Source organism: Lycium ferocissimum, chromosome 6 (genome assembly GCF_029784015.1).
Source record: "Lycium ferocissimum isolate CSIRO_LF1 chromosome 6, AGI_CSIRO_Lferr_CH_V1, whole genome shotgun sequence".
In the NCBI taxonomy this organism is placed as follows: Eukaryota; Viridiplantae; Streptophyta; class Magnoliopsida; order Solanales; family Solanaceae; genus Lycium; species Lycium ferocissimum.
In genome coordinates, this window is record NC_081347.1 from 38,636,865 (window position 1) to 38,651,915 (window position 15,051).

A 15,051-nucleotide genomic window follows, 5' to 3' on the forward strand; every position below is an offset into this window, starting at 1 on the left:
AAATTGTCTGTTCTGTAATTTGCAGGATGAATGCAAACGGGTATCATCGGAGGGTCAAAATCTGAGGCTGGATTTATCGAACAAGTTTCAAGATGCAATTAAGGTCTGAATATTTTACTGTTCTGAGAAGGCTTATCTTCTGAAGATTTGGCTAATGTTTGTGGATGTGTTCTTTGCTTTCAAGTTGACAGTGTTTGCTCTTAACCTTATCCTATGCATCATATTATTCTGTGTAATTGTGGACACCAATAGTGAAGATCTGAGTAAATTTTGTATGTTATAAGGACCCCCCCAAGAAAAAACTCACAGTAAAAGGTTGAAAAAGGCCTTGTCTTTTATCTACCATCATTAGGCAATTGCCTCTAACTTTCTGTTCTTTGCCTGTTAGAGATGTTAGATCATCTCTTACAGAGAGTCTTCCTGTATTGTATGATGAAGGTTCTATAGTTCTGCTTGTCACATAGAGCCTGTTTGGATGGACTTAAAAAAAGCAGCTTATAAGCTGGAAACAGCTTATAAGCCAAAAAAAAAAAAAAGTTGGTGTAGCCCAACTTATTTTTTTTGGCTTATAAGCTGTTTTCAGCTTATAAGCTGCTTTAGATAAGTTAAGCCAAACAAACCCAATTAATTTTTTGGGCTTATTTTAAGCACAAAATGGCTTTAAGCTGGCCAGTCAAACACTCAAAAAAGCTGAAAACAGCTTATAGGCAACTTATAAGCCAATCCAAACGGGCTCATAGTCCTCTTCTAATGTGCTTCATCTGCCTCCAGCAGGCTTAACTATTAGGTGCCATCATAGCTTTTGTTACATGTGGAGAAGATAATTATAGTAGGATAAGCTGAACCAGCGACTAGATCTTTGACATAAAGTCAAATGTTCGTGCCGAATTTTCCATGTATGCTCCCCTAGCGTATCTCTAAGTTGAATAAATGCAGTTACGGCAGTTGTGTATGTATATGGGAATACATACATTAATATGTCGAAGTTAGGTGGACATTACGAATTGGACACAATTGCAAAAGATAACATAAAACCAAAAGCACACATTCCACAAACCGTAAGTACTAATAAAACATACAAAATACCATCAGATATCAAATGTCAACATAACCGCCTAGGTCTACTTACTTTTGATGTTAAATTCAAGAGCAAGGGGGAAAGGAGTAAGGGGAGCAAGATACTTAACTTGGATCCATGCAGTATAAAATAGTTTCTTGGAATGTGAGGGGATTGAATGACAGGGATAAAAGGAGAATTGTGCAGAGTTTGGTAGTTGACTGGAAGGCAGATATCATATGCCTCCAGGAGACTAAACTAGGGGGGACATTAGAGATATTGTCAAACAAGTGTGGGGAGGAAGATGGATCAAATTTGCTTACTTGGAGGCTAGTGGCACTAGAGGGGGTATCATGATGATGTGGGATTGCAGAAGCTGGAAGGGGGAAGTTTTGGAAATTGGCAGCTATACTTTGACGTGCAAGTTTGAAGCACAACTTCAGAACTTTTCATGTCATATAACTGGGGTCTATGCTCCAAATAACTACATCGAAAGAAGGACAGTGTGGGACGAGGTTGGTGCAGTCCGGGGATTGATGGAAGGGCCTTGGGCTGTTTGTGGAGACTTTAATGTTGCCAGATTCATCTCAGAAAAAAGAAATTGTAGGAGAAGAACAAGGAGTATGGTGGAATTTTCTGATTTCATTGAAGACATGAACTTAATTGATCTACAATTAGAAGATGGTAACTACACATGGTTCAAAGGGGATAATCAAGATAGAGCTTCCAAAATTGATCGGTTCCTGATTTCTGAGGAGTGGGATGACAGTTTTAGTAATATAAAACAGATTCCCCTACAAAGATTAGCATCTGATCACATTCCACTAGCTTTAGAGGGGGGCACGTGGAACAGGAGCAAAAACTATTTCAAGTTTGAGAACTGGTGGCTAGGAACAACTGGTTTCAATGACAGAGTCCAAGAATGGTGGAGCTCTTTCAGTTTTCAGGCATGCCTGACTATGTACTGGCTTGTAAATTAAAAGCTCTCAAATCAAAACTCAAGGACTGGAGCAGAAGTGAGACAGGAAATCTGGGTCATCAAAGGAAGAATCTGTTAAGCCAAATGGCAGAACTGGATGAGGTGCTGGGAGACAGAGTTTTAACAGAGGAAGAAACTGTAAAGAAGGCAGCACTGTTCATGGAGTACGAGGAGTTGATAAAAAATGAGGAAATCTCATGGAGACAAAAATCTAGGGCCTTATGGTTGAAAGAAGGTGACAGGAACACAAAGTTTTTTCACAAAGTGGCAAATGCACATAAAAGATTCAACAATATTCACCAACTGATGATCCAAGGAGAATTAACAGAGGAGCCAGCTAGAATAGAAGAGGAAATTATTGATTACTATCAGAAACTGTACAAAGAAACTACTCAGTGGAGACCTACATGCCATTATGACAATTGCCCAGTCTTATCTGAGGAGGATAAGGATTCTCTACAAGGTAGCTTTGATGAGAGTGAAGTGCTAAGGTGTTTGAAGTTGTGTGCAATAGATAAAGCACCTGGGCCGGATGGCTTTACTATGGGGTTCTTCATCAAGTGTTGGGACATAGTGAAGCAGGACATCATGAATGCTTTTCAAAACTTCTATGACAAAGAAGTCTTTGAAAGAAGCTTCAATGCAACATTTATTGCTCTCATTCCTAAGAAGAAAGGTGCTAAGGAACTAAGGGATTTCAGGCCTATCAGCTTGATAGGTAGCATCTACAAATTGTTCTCCAAAGTTTTGACAGAGAGATTAAAAGGAGTGATCTCAAAATTGGTGGATTCTCAACAAATGGCTTTCATTAAAGGTAGACAGATCATGGATGCTGTCCTCGTAGCTAATGAAGCAGTTGACTCTAGGTTGAAACAAAAGAAACCTGGTATCTTGTGCAAACTTGATATTGAAAAGGCTTATGACCATGTTAATTGGAGTTTCCTTCTTAGCTTGCTAGAAAGGATAGGTTTTGGTCAAAAATGGATACACTGGATTAAATTCTGCATCTCTACTGCTAGCTTTTCAGTCCTTATAAAATGGCTCTCCAGCGGGGTTTTTCAAAGCACAAAGGGGACTCAGGCAAGGTGACCCTTTATCACCTTTTCTATTTGTGATTGCTATGGAAGGCCTTAATAATATGATTAAAACAGCCAATCTGAATGGATGGATAAAAGGCTTTGATGTAGCTAGAATTGGCAATGACAGATTAGAGGTGACTCATTTACAATATGCTGATGATACTCTCATATTCTGTGATGCTGAAGAGGATCAATTGAGATATCTTAGGGTGATTCTGGTTCTTTTTGAAGGAATATCTGGCTTGCATATCAACTGGAGGAAAAGTTTCCTTTACCCTATTAATGAAGTTGCAAACATGGACCTGTTAGCTGCTGTTCTGGGTGGTGAAGTAGGCACCTTACCAACAATATATCTTGGAATGCCTTTAGGAGCCAAATCTAAGTCAGTAGAAATTTGGAACAATGTCATTGAGAAGTGTGAAAAGAAATTGGCCTGGTGGAAGACCCAATATCTGTCTATGGGTGGCAGATTGACTCTTATCAACTCAGTACTTGATGCACTTCCAACATACATGATGTCCTTGTTCCCCATCCCAACAGGGGTCATCAATAGGTTGGATAGCATCAGGAGGAATTTTTTATGGCATGGGAACAAAGAAAAGAAAGGTTACCACTTGGTTAAGTGGAAAGCAATCACTTTTGGCAAGAATCTTGGAGGGTTAGGGATCAAGAACTTGAAGATTCAGAGTGAAGCTCTTAGAATGAAATGGTTGTGGAAGTTCACCAACGAGAATCAACTCCTTTGGGGGAATATTATTAAAGCAAAGTATGAACAGGAAGACAAATGGATGACTAAGGAGGTCACTACACCATTTGGGGTTAGCCTATGGAGATCCATTAGAACACTGTGGAGTGAGTTGAGGGATAATTCCAAGATCAAAGTGTTTGATGGGAGTAAAACTAGCTTTTGGAAGGACAATTGGCATGAAGTTGGCAGATTAGATGTGGTCTTCCCAGATATCTTCAATATAGTTCTAAACCAGCAAAGGACTATAGCAGAGATGTGGACACCTCAAGGATGGAACATCACTTTTAGAAGACATATCAATGACTGGGAAGTGCAAAGAGTGGTTGAATTCTTTAGTACACTAGAGCAGTTTAGTGGACTACAGACAGGTGAAGATGTATTATGGTGGCAAGGCAGCAGTAAGGGTTTATTCAAAGTTAATGCAGCTTACAAGTTGATGAATCATTCCAATCAGCAGATAGCCAACTGGCCTTGAAACACATCTGGAAAACAAAAATTCCTCACAAAGTTGCCTGTTTTGTGTGGCTACTGGCTAAAGAAGCAGCTCTTACACAAGATAATTTGATGAAAAGAGGTTTCATTTTATGTTCCAGATGCTTTTTGTGTGAGGAAACATCAGAGACAATTAACCATCTTTTCCTTCACTGTAAGATAACAGCTCATCTATGGAGAATTATTCTTAATCTCAAAGGCATTTCCTGGACCATGCCTGGGAAGGTTACAGATGCTCTTAAAAGCTGGGAGGAAACAGGCTTACAGGCAAAGGACAGGACTAGATGGAGAATTATCCCTGCTTGCATTTGGTGGACAATTTGGAAGGAGAGAAACTCCAGATGTTTTGAGAATGTGGAGAATGGGGTGCAGAAGATCAAGCTAAGCTTTATTTTGCTGTTGTGTTTTTGGTGCAATCAGATCTACTCTAATGATACTGTCAATATAATTGATGTTTTAGATACAATATAAAGAGAGGGCAGTAAAAGTTAGACTTTCTTGTAAATACGGTTTCAGTACTACCTAAGTACTCTTTGCTACATATGAAATATAGAAAAAGTTACCAGTTTCAAAAACATAATGTCAAACACCAACATTTCTGCAAATTTGTATCTTTTTTTTTTTTTTGAGAGGGTAACTAATTTTATTAATGAAGGGAAACCCCATATACAAGCCGTATGCCTAAAAGTGGAGAACATACACCAAAATATGGTTCTCCAACAAAGAAACCCAACCTTCTATACAAATGGGGACTTCAGAGTACACCAAGAGGAAACTAAAAACAAGAGGCTACTTTGTAAAAGTACAAAATCCTGGGCTACTCCTTCAAACATTCCCCTATTTTTCTCTTCCATAGCCCCCACATGACAGCTAACGAAGCAACACCCCACGCCCTTTTGACTTCGCTGCCCTCTCCTTAAGGTCCAACTATGCAATGCCTCCTTCACTGTCCACTTCATACTAACTAAAGGCCACCGACCACAATCGTGTAGCCACCTGACAATCTATAGGAGGTGATCCACATCTTCTCCTGAGCATCTGCACATGAAGCACCAAGTAACATATGTGATCCTTCTCTCCTCAGATTCTCTGCTGTTACTATCACTCACCTATCTGACAACCATGCAATGGAACACACCTTCTTGGGCGCTCTAGGAACCCAAATAGAGCGATGTGGAAATGCAAGTTCCTCTCTGCCTAACAAACTCTGGTAATAAGACTTGACAGTTACCATTGCTATTCTCTCACCATTTCCATATGTTGGATGTATGTTGCTCGGACTCTTTTAAAATGTCCCCTGGGTGCATGTCAGATCCTCCAAAACTAGTGCATTTTGGAGGATCCGACACGGGTTCGACACCATTTTTGGAGCCTGAGCAACATAGTGTCGGATGTAGTTAGCCTTTAAAACAGTTGAGTGTTTCAACTGGAAAAATGTTTTTAAGTTAATCTTTACTTCTGATTTTTTTTTTTTTTGCTTCAGCTAAGGCATCACAAATTGTACTTAAGGTTGGACCTGGCACAAAACCGTCCCTTTGTTATCTGAAAATGTGGCACCTATATCCAAAAAATTAAAAAAAACTTATCAGACGTGTGTCAGGTTCCCAGAGCCCAGACTCCAATTCGTTACTTAGGGTTTGGTGTGTGTGTTTCCTAGCATGTATTGGACATGTGTCCATGTTCTCATACTGTATGCACTGGTTTGACGAGTGTCCATGCCCCCAGAATGTCCAACTCCATTACAGTAATGTAGCAAAAGCTCTCTTTTAGTGCTGGTATTTAGGCTGATTTCGCATAGTGTCATCATTCTGAATAGTTTCCCGACCTTGCCTAGAGAATAGTTTGAGGCTGATGCTTGACTTTCTCTTTAGCCAGATCCACCTTATTCAGGGTTTAGAACGGTGACATGCCCAGTCCAATAGATTGCCTTGATTTAGCTGTTAGCATGTGTGCATTGACATCCTATACTTGATCTGATTGAACAACCTTTCAGGATCAGGTTGGGAAAACAGGTATGTTAATGTAGCTTGCATACCGCCCTGAGCAAGTGCTAAGCAGATTCTACCTTCTTTCACCTGGCTTTTGATGACTTAATGTGTATTGACTAGCAAATAGTGATGAACTATCATGGTTAGGAAGGTTTTAACTTTTGTAGTTTTGGAAAAATGGAATTATAGAAAGGTTAGAACTTCTTAGATGGTAGCATCACTAACCTAGTTGTGAATTCCTGTTGACATTTCTGTAGGAGTGCTAATCTAGTTGTAGAACAGTGTTCTTTAAAGCCTTAAAGGCATGTTTGTGACTCACTTAAACCGCAAAGTTACGTGCAGCATAGGTTGGTAACTTTTCTTTGCTTAAGCAGCACTTAAGTGCAGGCACCTAGAAGCTAATGCGTGTGCCTTAGCACAAACCGACCTAACTACTGTTTTAAAAGAAAATTAGTTTAAATTATGAGGCCGACACTCTATCTGAATTTGGTGGCATCATATATTAAATATCAATGGCAAACACTATATTAATCGCTAAAAAAGGTCATGGATGAATCTGTTATTGTAGGATGATTAGATGTTTGAAATTATATTTTTGTTTGTGACTCAGAAATTTTAAATGTTTGTTTTAACTTGATCAACATGCATTTTACTTTATTAATTTATATTAGTTGTTGTTGCAGTTTAAAGTGCTCCTTGACGACACTGTTTAGAATGTCTTGGGTGTCATCTTCTTTCCTATGAAGTCGTGCTGAATAGTTTAAGGTCACAAGCCCTTCTCTTTGGTGTTCTATTTCATCGGTTTTTTTGTGGAGGGTGGTGGTTGGGGGTGGAGGAAGGAGAAGGGAGCGGTGAGCAGTGGTTGTATAGGCCAGGTGTCCATTTTTGATTGTTGTGATACCTATACTACTAAAAAAGTTCAACCCCTTCAACTACCTTGGCCTCTTAAATGTTTTCCCGAAAACTTTATGATCCCACTAATTTTTCAAGAATAAGGTTACATTGGTCTCCATCCTGACTATATTCTTTGACTTTTTACTCATTGTCTCACTTATTATAAATTTAGTCAAAAGTATTTTTTAGAACTATTAGTTTGCAAAAATCTTAGTAATGATATTTTAAAATAATGATATCTTCAAAAGAATATGCAAATGCACCATAACTGCTTGTGTGAAGGGAATTATTGCTTAGGTTTGTGGAAAAGTTTTGCTTTTGCCGATTTAAGTATGATGTTTGTCATATCATTTCTCTCTTTATTGTTGATATGCTGGCTAATTAAGAAGTGACATCATGAGTCCTGTTTGCTAAGCAACTACTTTTGCAACTATTATGCATCTCCTTGAAGCCAACAATGAAACCAATTACTTCACAAAAAAAAAGTACATCAATCATCTGAATTTTGGTTATCTTTGTGCAGAGAGCCTCACTCTCTTCTTTACCCTATTTTTATCTTCCTTGGAGTTATGTTTTACCGCATACCGACGATGTCTAGTATTGTTTATTCCTCCATGAACAAAAGAACGTTTTTTCCATGCTTCCTACTGTACATTGAATCCTAAAAAAAAAAAAAGAGAAAGAGAAAATAGGGAACATAAAGATAAAGCTTGTTAGCTCATTTCATAAACAAGGATGGGCCTTTGTCGGGTTAGCATGGCTTTGGAAAAGAGACATTTCTTTTTTTGAAATTGAAAACGAAATGATACATCTCTTGAAACTGAAATTCCTATTAATGTTTGTTTTTCACCTCTAAGGGCTGGTCAGCTTGAATTGTGGCATAACAGTTTCTATCCTCATTTTTCTTCCCACGTAGGACGTAAGCAACAAGCTGGAAGAGCAAAAAGATGAATGTCTATTGCAGTTGAAGGAGAATGAGATGTAAGATTTCAGTGTTTATTTATCATATTGTAGTAACCCTTTAATGACATGTTTTTGGTTATATCCTGCAATGAAATGTATGAGACACACTATAAAAAGAATGCTGTAGAATAAAACATATGGCTTGACATGGATGGGGAACTAGAATAGCATTAGATTGTCAGATAAAAATTGTGGATGGTTTGATCATAAAGGGATTAGGAGGGGTTGTAACTTAAGGCATATTGGGGGCATTTAATTAATTTTAGTTGTCTTATTTAATGGGTTGGGTGATGACTGGTACTTCAAAACTTAAAATTAAAAAGAAAAGGTTAAGAAGTTAGTGGGGGTGGCCATGTAAGGTTGAGGGAGGAGTATGGGGCAGGAGGTAGAGGGAATCGTTTAAAGATGGGATCGACAAACATATATGGAGGGATAGGACAGCCGTGGGAGTGAGGATCATTGGATTAACCTGGTTCATCTTCCACAACCAAAACGATTCTAGCTCGTTCAGCTAAAGAAATGGCAAACAACAGATTGCTGCAATTTCGTAATCGTGCAATAAGATGGAGCCTTCCGTTAAGAATATGTCCAAATTAATCTATCGAAAATATGTCTAAGATCACTGTAAAAGATGATGTAGAATAGTAGTTTTTTTCAATATTAAGTAGGAAATTATTTTGTGTCCTTGAAAGTCAGGTAACATACCTTATTAGAATAGGTTAAAAGCTCTTGTATGAGGAGTCTCATTCTATTGAGTTTCATCATTAAGAAGATCATACAATCTTTTCTTGCCCACTACATAACATGTTATCTTGTAATTCAATGTTGCAGCTTTTTAAGATGCTGCAACTTGAACTCGGTATACTTCAATGGGATTCAGATAGTCTTTTGACATATAGGGCTTGACTTGTCTACTTTCCACTAGAGAAGTGATGGGACAGTTTAGTTATAAGGGCTATAGTTGGAGACAAAAATCTAGAGCATTGTGATTGAAAGAGGAGATTCAACTTCTTTTTATTTATTTTTTATTTTTTTATTTTTTGGAATAAGAAAAGAGGGATTCAACTTAAAGTTCATTCACAGGTTAACAATTGTCAACATGAGGAGAAATTGTATAAAATCTATGGAAGTGGGTGAAACAGTGTATGAGGGAGGGGATGAGTTAAAAGAAGCAATATGGAGTTTTATGCTGAATTGCACAAAGTAGACGTCGTGTGGATGCCAATGCTAATACGTGTCTTTGAGAAATATAACACGAGAGAAAAATGTATGTGGGAAATGCGCGAAGACAATTGTCTTACACTGATCTGCCCTAGATCCAACAACCACATTTTGTTTCTTGTTACAGCAAATTAGTTCCTACTACAACACAGTATCCAGTCGTAGAACGTCTATGAGAAGGTAATCCTACCCAATCAACGTCTGTGTATGCAACGATTTGCTCATAGACTCGATCCTTGAAGAGTAGTCCTTTGCATGGGGCTGATTTTATATATCGCAGAATATGGATAATTACATTCCAATGACTGTCACATGAAGAGTTCATAAACCTGACTTACAACACTCATAGGATCAGGTCTAGTCACTGTGAGGTAATTGAACTTACCAACCAGCCGCCTATTGCAGGATCACTAAGAGGCTCCCCTGTCCTTGCAGAAGTTTATCACTTGGTTCCATACGAACGTCAATGGGCTTACAACCGTTCATTCCCATCTCTTCAAGAATGTTTAAGACTCCAAAGCATAGTTCCATTGTGAAATAAAAATATCTAGGTTAGTGCCAGAACCATAGATACAGAGAAATGGGACAGCAGATCCAACTATGAAATCCTAACCGTTACATAGCACCTATCAGATCTATCTTTAGTCTGCAAGTGTTGAAAGAGATGCTGCTTCAAATTAGTGATACCATCTTTATCATTGCAGGTGATAACGATATGGTTAAAACCCCCAAATAAGTAACACAAATTTGCAGCCGAATGCCAATAAAACATAGAATGATCAATTTCACTATGACTGATCCCAAACTCCTGCATAACTGTGTTGAACTTACCAGACGATGCTCGAGGAGAAAGTGACTGGCGCAATCAACAAGATCCACCCACCTCCCCCCCCCCCCAACACAACCCCTGATTAAAAATCCAGTTGGTTGTTTCATATAAACTTCATCCTCAAGGTTGCTCTGAGAAAAAAATTCTTAATATCCAACTGATAAAGAGGCAAAAAGAACCACCATGGATAGAAAAAGGCGACACTATTTTAGCCATGGGGGAAGTTTTCACTAGAATGAACCCAAATATTTGAGTATATCCTTTGGAAACAAAGTGGGCATCAAGCTGATAAATTTGACTGTTCAGACCAATGTTGACTGCATAAACTCATCGACGACAACCATAAGAATTACCTGAAGGAAGAGGGACAAGCTCCCTTGCATGTAAAGTAGACATCTCATAAATCATAGCCTGTCGCCATCCTGGATGAGATGGCATTTCACATGTAGACTTAGGGATGAAATTAGAGGACAAAAATGATACAAAGACATAATGGGTGATGATAGATGATGGTAACTTAAAAATGTAAAATGAGGGTTAGTATTACGTGTGGATCGTAAACCTTTCTGAAGTGCAATTGATTGATTAGGAAGAGAAAAGTCGTAGGAGATCTAGGGTCCAGTGCAGGACGTGAATCATTTGGGCTTGATGCTGGACGCAAACAATGATGGTAAGTTAGGAGTGGTGACACTATAGTTGGGGATGTAGGAGGAGCAACGATAGATTCCTCAAAAGTCAAGCAAGTCCTCAGAAATATTAGGATAATCAGGTGTAAAATAAGTTGAGTCTAAGAAAATGTGCTGTTGAATTCAAGAATAACCAAGAAATATACTCTTTGAAGCATGAGGAGCTAATTTATCTTTCCGGGGGTTAAGTTATGAACGAGCACATGCTCTCAAGATATGAGGGGACGAGAGTATAAAGTGATTGAGGAAACAATATTGCATGCAGATTCTGAGTCTAGATAGAAGATTAAGATGTCCAGTTAATCAAATAACAAGACATGAGAATTTCATTGCCCAAAAAACACAGCGAAAAATGGGATTGAACGAGAAGAGTGCGAGCAGTCTCAGTGAGGTGCATACTCTTCCTCTCCGATACCCCTTCTACAGAGGAGCATACTAACAAGATGTTTGATGAATAATTCTTTGAGAAGTCCTAAAATTCTGAAACTATTAGGATTAAGTATTCTAAGGCATTATCACTGCGAAAGATGTGAAAAAAAGACCAAATTAATTTTGTATTTCTGATACAATAAAGGAAATAAAAAGGACAAGAAAATGACAAGGAAAACAAAGGATAACTAGATTGACACAACTAAAGACACAATTTGACAACCAAAGTTCTATAATAACGAAGACCTTCAAATTGTAATCAATAGAGCACCAAACTCCTAGGATGACCTCAAGGGACTTGTGATCCCAATCAACCAATTCTCTCAACAAGGTTCACAATCAAAAGCTTCACAAGCTCTCTACTCTCAATGAGTTTAGTAATTTCAATATTCATCCAAATCTACCCTAGGAAATGTTTATACAAGTTATTTATACTAGAAAGCTAAGGAAGACAACTAAGCTATTACAATTCTACCCTTAATGAAGTAAGGGCATTGTTTGGTTAAGTCTTCCTCATAAATGAAACTTGAAAATGCTAGCCTAAGTAACAAACCCTCGTAAGCATAGCCATCTTCACACTCTTCTCCAATCCCTCCTCCCATGCAATCATCAACACTTGGAATCCCGAGTGCTACGTAGAGGTACTCAAGTACGTCCCTCTTCATGAATAACCCTTGCATTGCTTGAAGTTCACAAGCTTGCTCAGGAAAGTGCGCTTGATGCAACTTGGGTTGTATCATTCTCCTTTTCGAAAAGAATTTATCCTCAAATTTAAGGGATCCCATCATCCACATCCATGGGAGAGATCACACACGTGTAGCATTGAAAGTGTTATGACTTGATATTCCGAGGAAGATCAATCTTGTATGCATTGTCACGAGTCACTCGACACCTCAAATGGACCATCTCCTCTAGGCATCAACTTGGTCTTCCTTTTGTTGGGAAACCGCTCCTTGCGAAAATGTACCCAAACCTAATCACCCGGTTCAAGCACAACTCTTTTGCGGCCGTTGTTTGCTCTCTCTTGTCGACTCTGATTCTTCTTCTCGGTGAAGTCTCACTTTTCATGCAACTTCTTCATGGCCTTGGCCCTTTTGTTTCCATCTAAACTCAAAACATCTTGAGACAAAAGGGTGAGATCTAGAGGGGTTAGTGGATTAAAACCATAAACAACATCAAATGGAGACATGCCAATTGTACTATGAATGACTCTATTATATGCAAATTCAACTAAAGGAAAATGATCTTCCCAAGATGCCAATTTTCCCTTAACCATGGCCCTAAACATAGAACCTAAAGTCCTATTCACAACCTCGGTTTGGCCATCGGTTTGTGGGTGACAAGATGTAGAAAACAACAGCTTAGTCCCAAGTCGTCCCCACAATTCCTTCCAAAAGTGGCTAAGGAACTTAGAGTCCCTATCACTCACTATGGTTTTGGGAATACCATGCATTTGACCACATGTTCAACAAACAAAGATGCAATGTGAGATGCTTCATCAATTTTATGACATGCAATAAAATGAGCCATCTTTGAAAAGCGGTCAACAACAACAAAAATGCTATCTTTGCCCTTTTTTGTCCTTGGCAAACCCAATACAAAATCCATTGAAATATCAAGCCAAGGCCTTTGTGGGGTGGGGAGAGGGGTATACAAACCATGGGGAAGGAGCCTAGACTTAGCACCACGGCACTCAATGTATTGCCCACAAATTTTAGCAACATCCCGACGCGCGTATTAGGCCAATAAAATTGCTCCACAAGAATTCTCAAAGTTTTATCAATTCCAAAATGTCCCATTAATCCCCCGTCACGTGCCTCCTCACAAATAATTCCTCGCAGCCATGGGCACACATAGTCGCTTGTTCTTGAACAAGAAACCATCAAATTTCAAATAGGGAGTAGAAGACCTATCCCTAATCCATCTTTCCTTTTCCCATTCTTCGCAATCTTGAAATTTTTTTGCAAAAATAGGGTCCTCGGGATACAATGTCTTCAAGCTTTCAAAACCCATTAATTTGGAAGACAAAGTATTTATCAAAACATGTTTTCTAGACAAGGCATCCGCCACTATATTATCCTTCCCCTTTTTGTATTGGATTACATAAGGGAAAGTTTCAAGAAATTCAACCCATTTGGCATGCCATTTGTTCAACTTACCTTGGGCCTTAAGGTGTTTCAAGGATTCATGATCAGTTCAAATAACAAACTCTTTAGGCCACAAGTAATGTTGCCAATTACCCAAAGCTCTAATCAAAACATACAATTCAAGATCATGTGCAGAGTAATTCAACATCGCACCCTTAAGCTTTTCACTAAAAAAGACAATGGATTTTTGGTCTTGCATCAAACGGCACCAATACCTACTTTACTAGATCACATTCAATTTCAAAGATTTTATCAAAATCGGGTAATTCTGTAACAACGGTGCGGAGCTAAGCATTTGTTTCAAAGTTTTAAAAGCCCTTGCTTGCTCCTCACCCCAAGAGAAAGGCTTATCCTTTCGGATTACCTCGGTCAAAGGAGCGGCTATGGTACTACATCCTTTAACAAACCGCCTATAAAAACTAGCCAATCCATGAAAACTTCTCACATCACCAATGGATTTAGAGTTGGCCAATTCTTAATAGCGTCTATTTTGGATTCGTCAACCTCAACGCCCCGAACTCACAACAAAACCCAAGAAAACAACTTCATCAACACAAAAAGAGCATTTAGCCATATTAGCATAAAGTTGTTCTTGTCTAAGCACTTCAAACACACATTTCAAATGATCAACATGCTCATCCATGGTTCTACTATACACCAATATATCATCAAAGTAAACAATCACGAATTTGCCAATAAAAGGTTTCATCACTTGATTCATTAATCGCATGAAAGTACTAGGAGTGTTAGTGAGACCAAAAGGCATCACCAACCATTCATGTAGACCAAATTTGGTCTTGAATGTTGTTTTCCACTCATCTCCGGGTTTCATCTGGATTTGATGGTATCCGCTCCTAAGGTCAATCTTAGAAAATATGCATGATCCATTCAATTCATCAAGCATGTCATCAAGACGAGGTATGGGATGGCGATACTTTACTGTTATCTTGTTGATGGCTCGGCAATCAACACACATGCGCCATGTTCCATCTTTCTTTGGCACCAAGATCACGGGCGTACACGTGGACTACTTTCTCGCACAACCCCTTTTCGGGTTCGTCCACTTTTGAAGTTCTTTGGTGTTATGCGGGTTATTTTATAAAGAGCTTGGTTTGTTTGGCACCGAGACCCCGGGACAAAGTCGATTTGGTGCTCGATTCCCTTGTGATAGCAATCCCTTTGGGCCTCCGTGGAAACACGTCATTATAGTCCCGCAAAAGAGAAGAAATAGAACTAGGCAAAGAAGATGTTAGTTCGTTAGTGTGCAAGGCATAGTCCTATGAGTGAGAGGATCATCGGTTGTCGCTTCTCTAACTCCTCCCCAATCTCCCAGATTTGCCAAAAGGGCCACCTTAGCCTTTCCCTCGACTCCTTCTTTTCCCTACGTCCCTCACTATCTTCTTGTACACCCTGCTCTCTCTTCAACTCCCTCATTTTGTGGTAAACTTCACCAACTTGCGAAAGGCGTCATAGGACACAAATACGCGTGGTTGAGCCCGTTATGAACAAGAGTGTACTGATTGGTTCTTCCATCATGCT

At 39.0% G+C, this 15,051-nt stretch overlaps 1 protein-coding gene across 3 annotated transcripts in view; it reads left to right on the forward strand.

Annotated features, from left to right (window-relative positions):
- The window catches only part of LOC132059657 (uncharacterized), a 55,622-nt gene that overhangs the window by 26,517 nt on the left and 14,054 nt on the right, over positions 1 to 15,051 (forward strand). For all 3 annotated transcript variants that reach the window (XR_009415693.1, XM_059452342.1, XM_059452343.1), the window contains exons 6-7: positions 26 to 103; positions 8,154 to 8,218. Coding sequence is in view for 2 of the 3 variants with exons in the window: in XM_059452342.1 (XP_059308325.1) it covers positions 26 to 103; positions 8,154 to 8,218 (143 nt within the window). In the remaining variant the exon portion in view is untranslated. The remainder of the gene's footprint in view (positions 1 to 25; positions 104 to 8,153; positions 8,219 to 15,051) is intronic.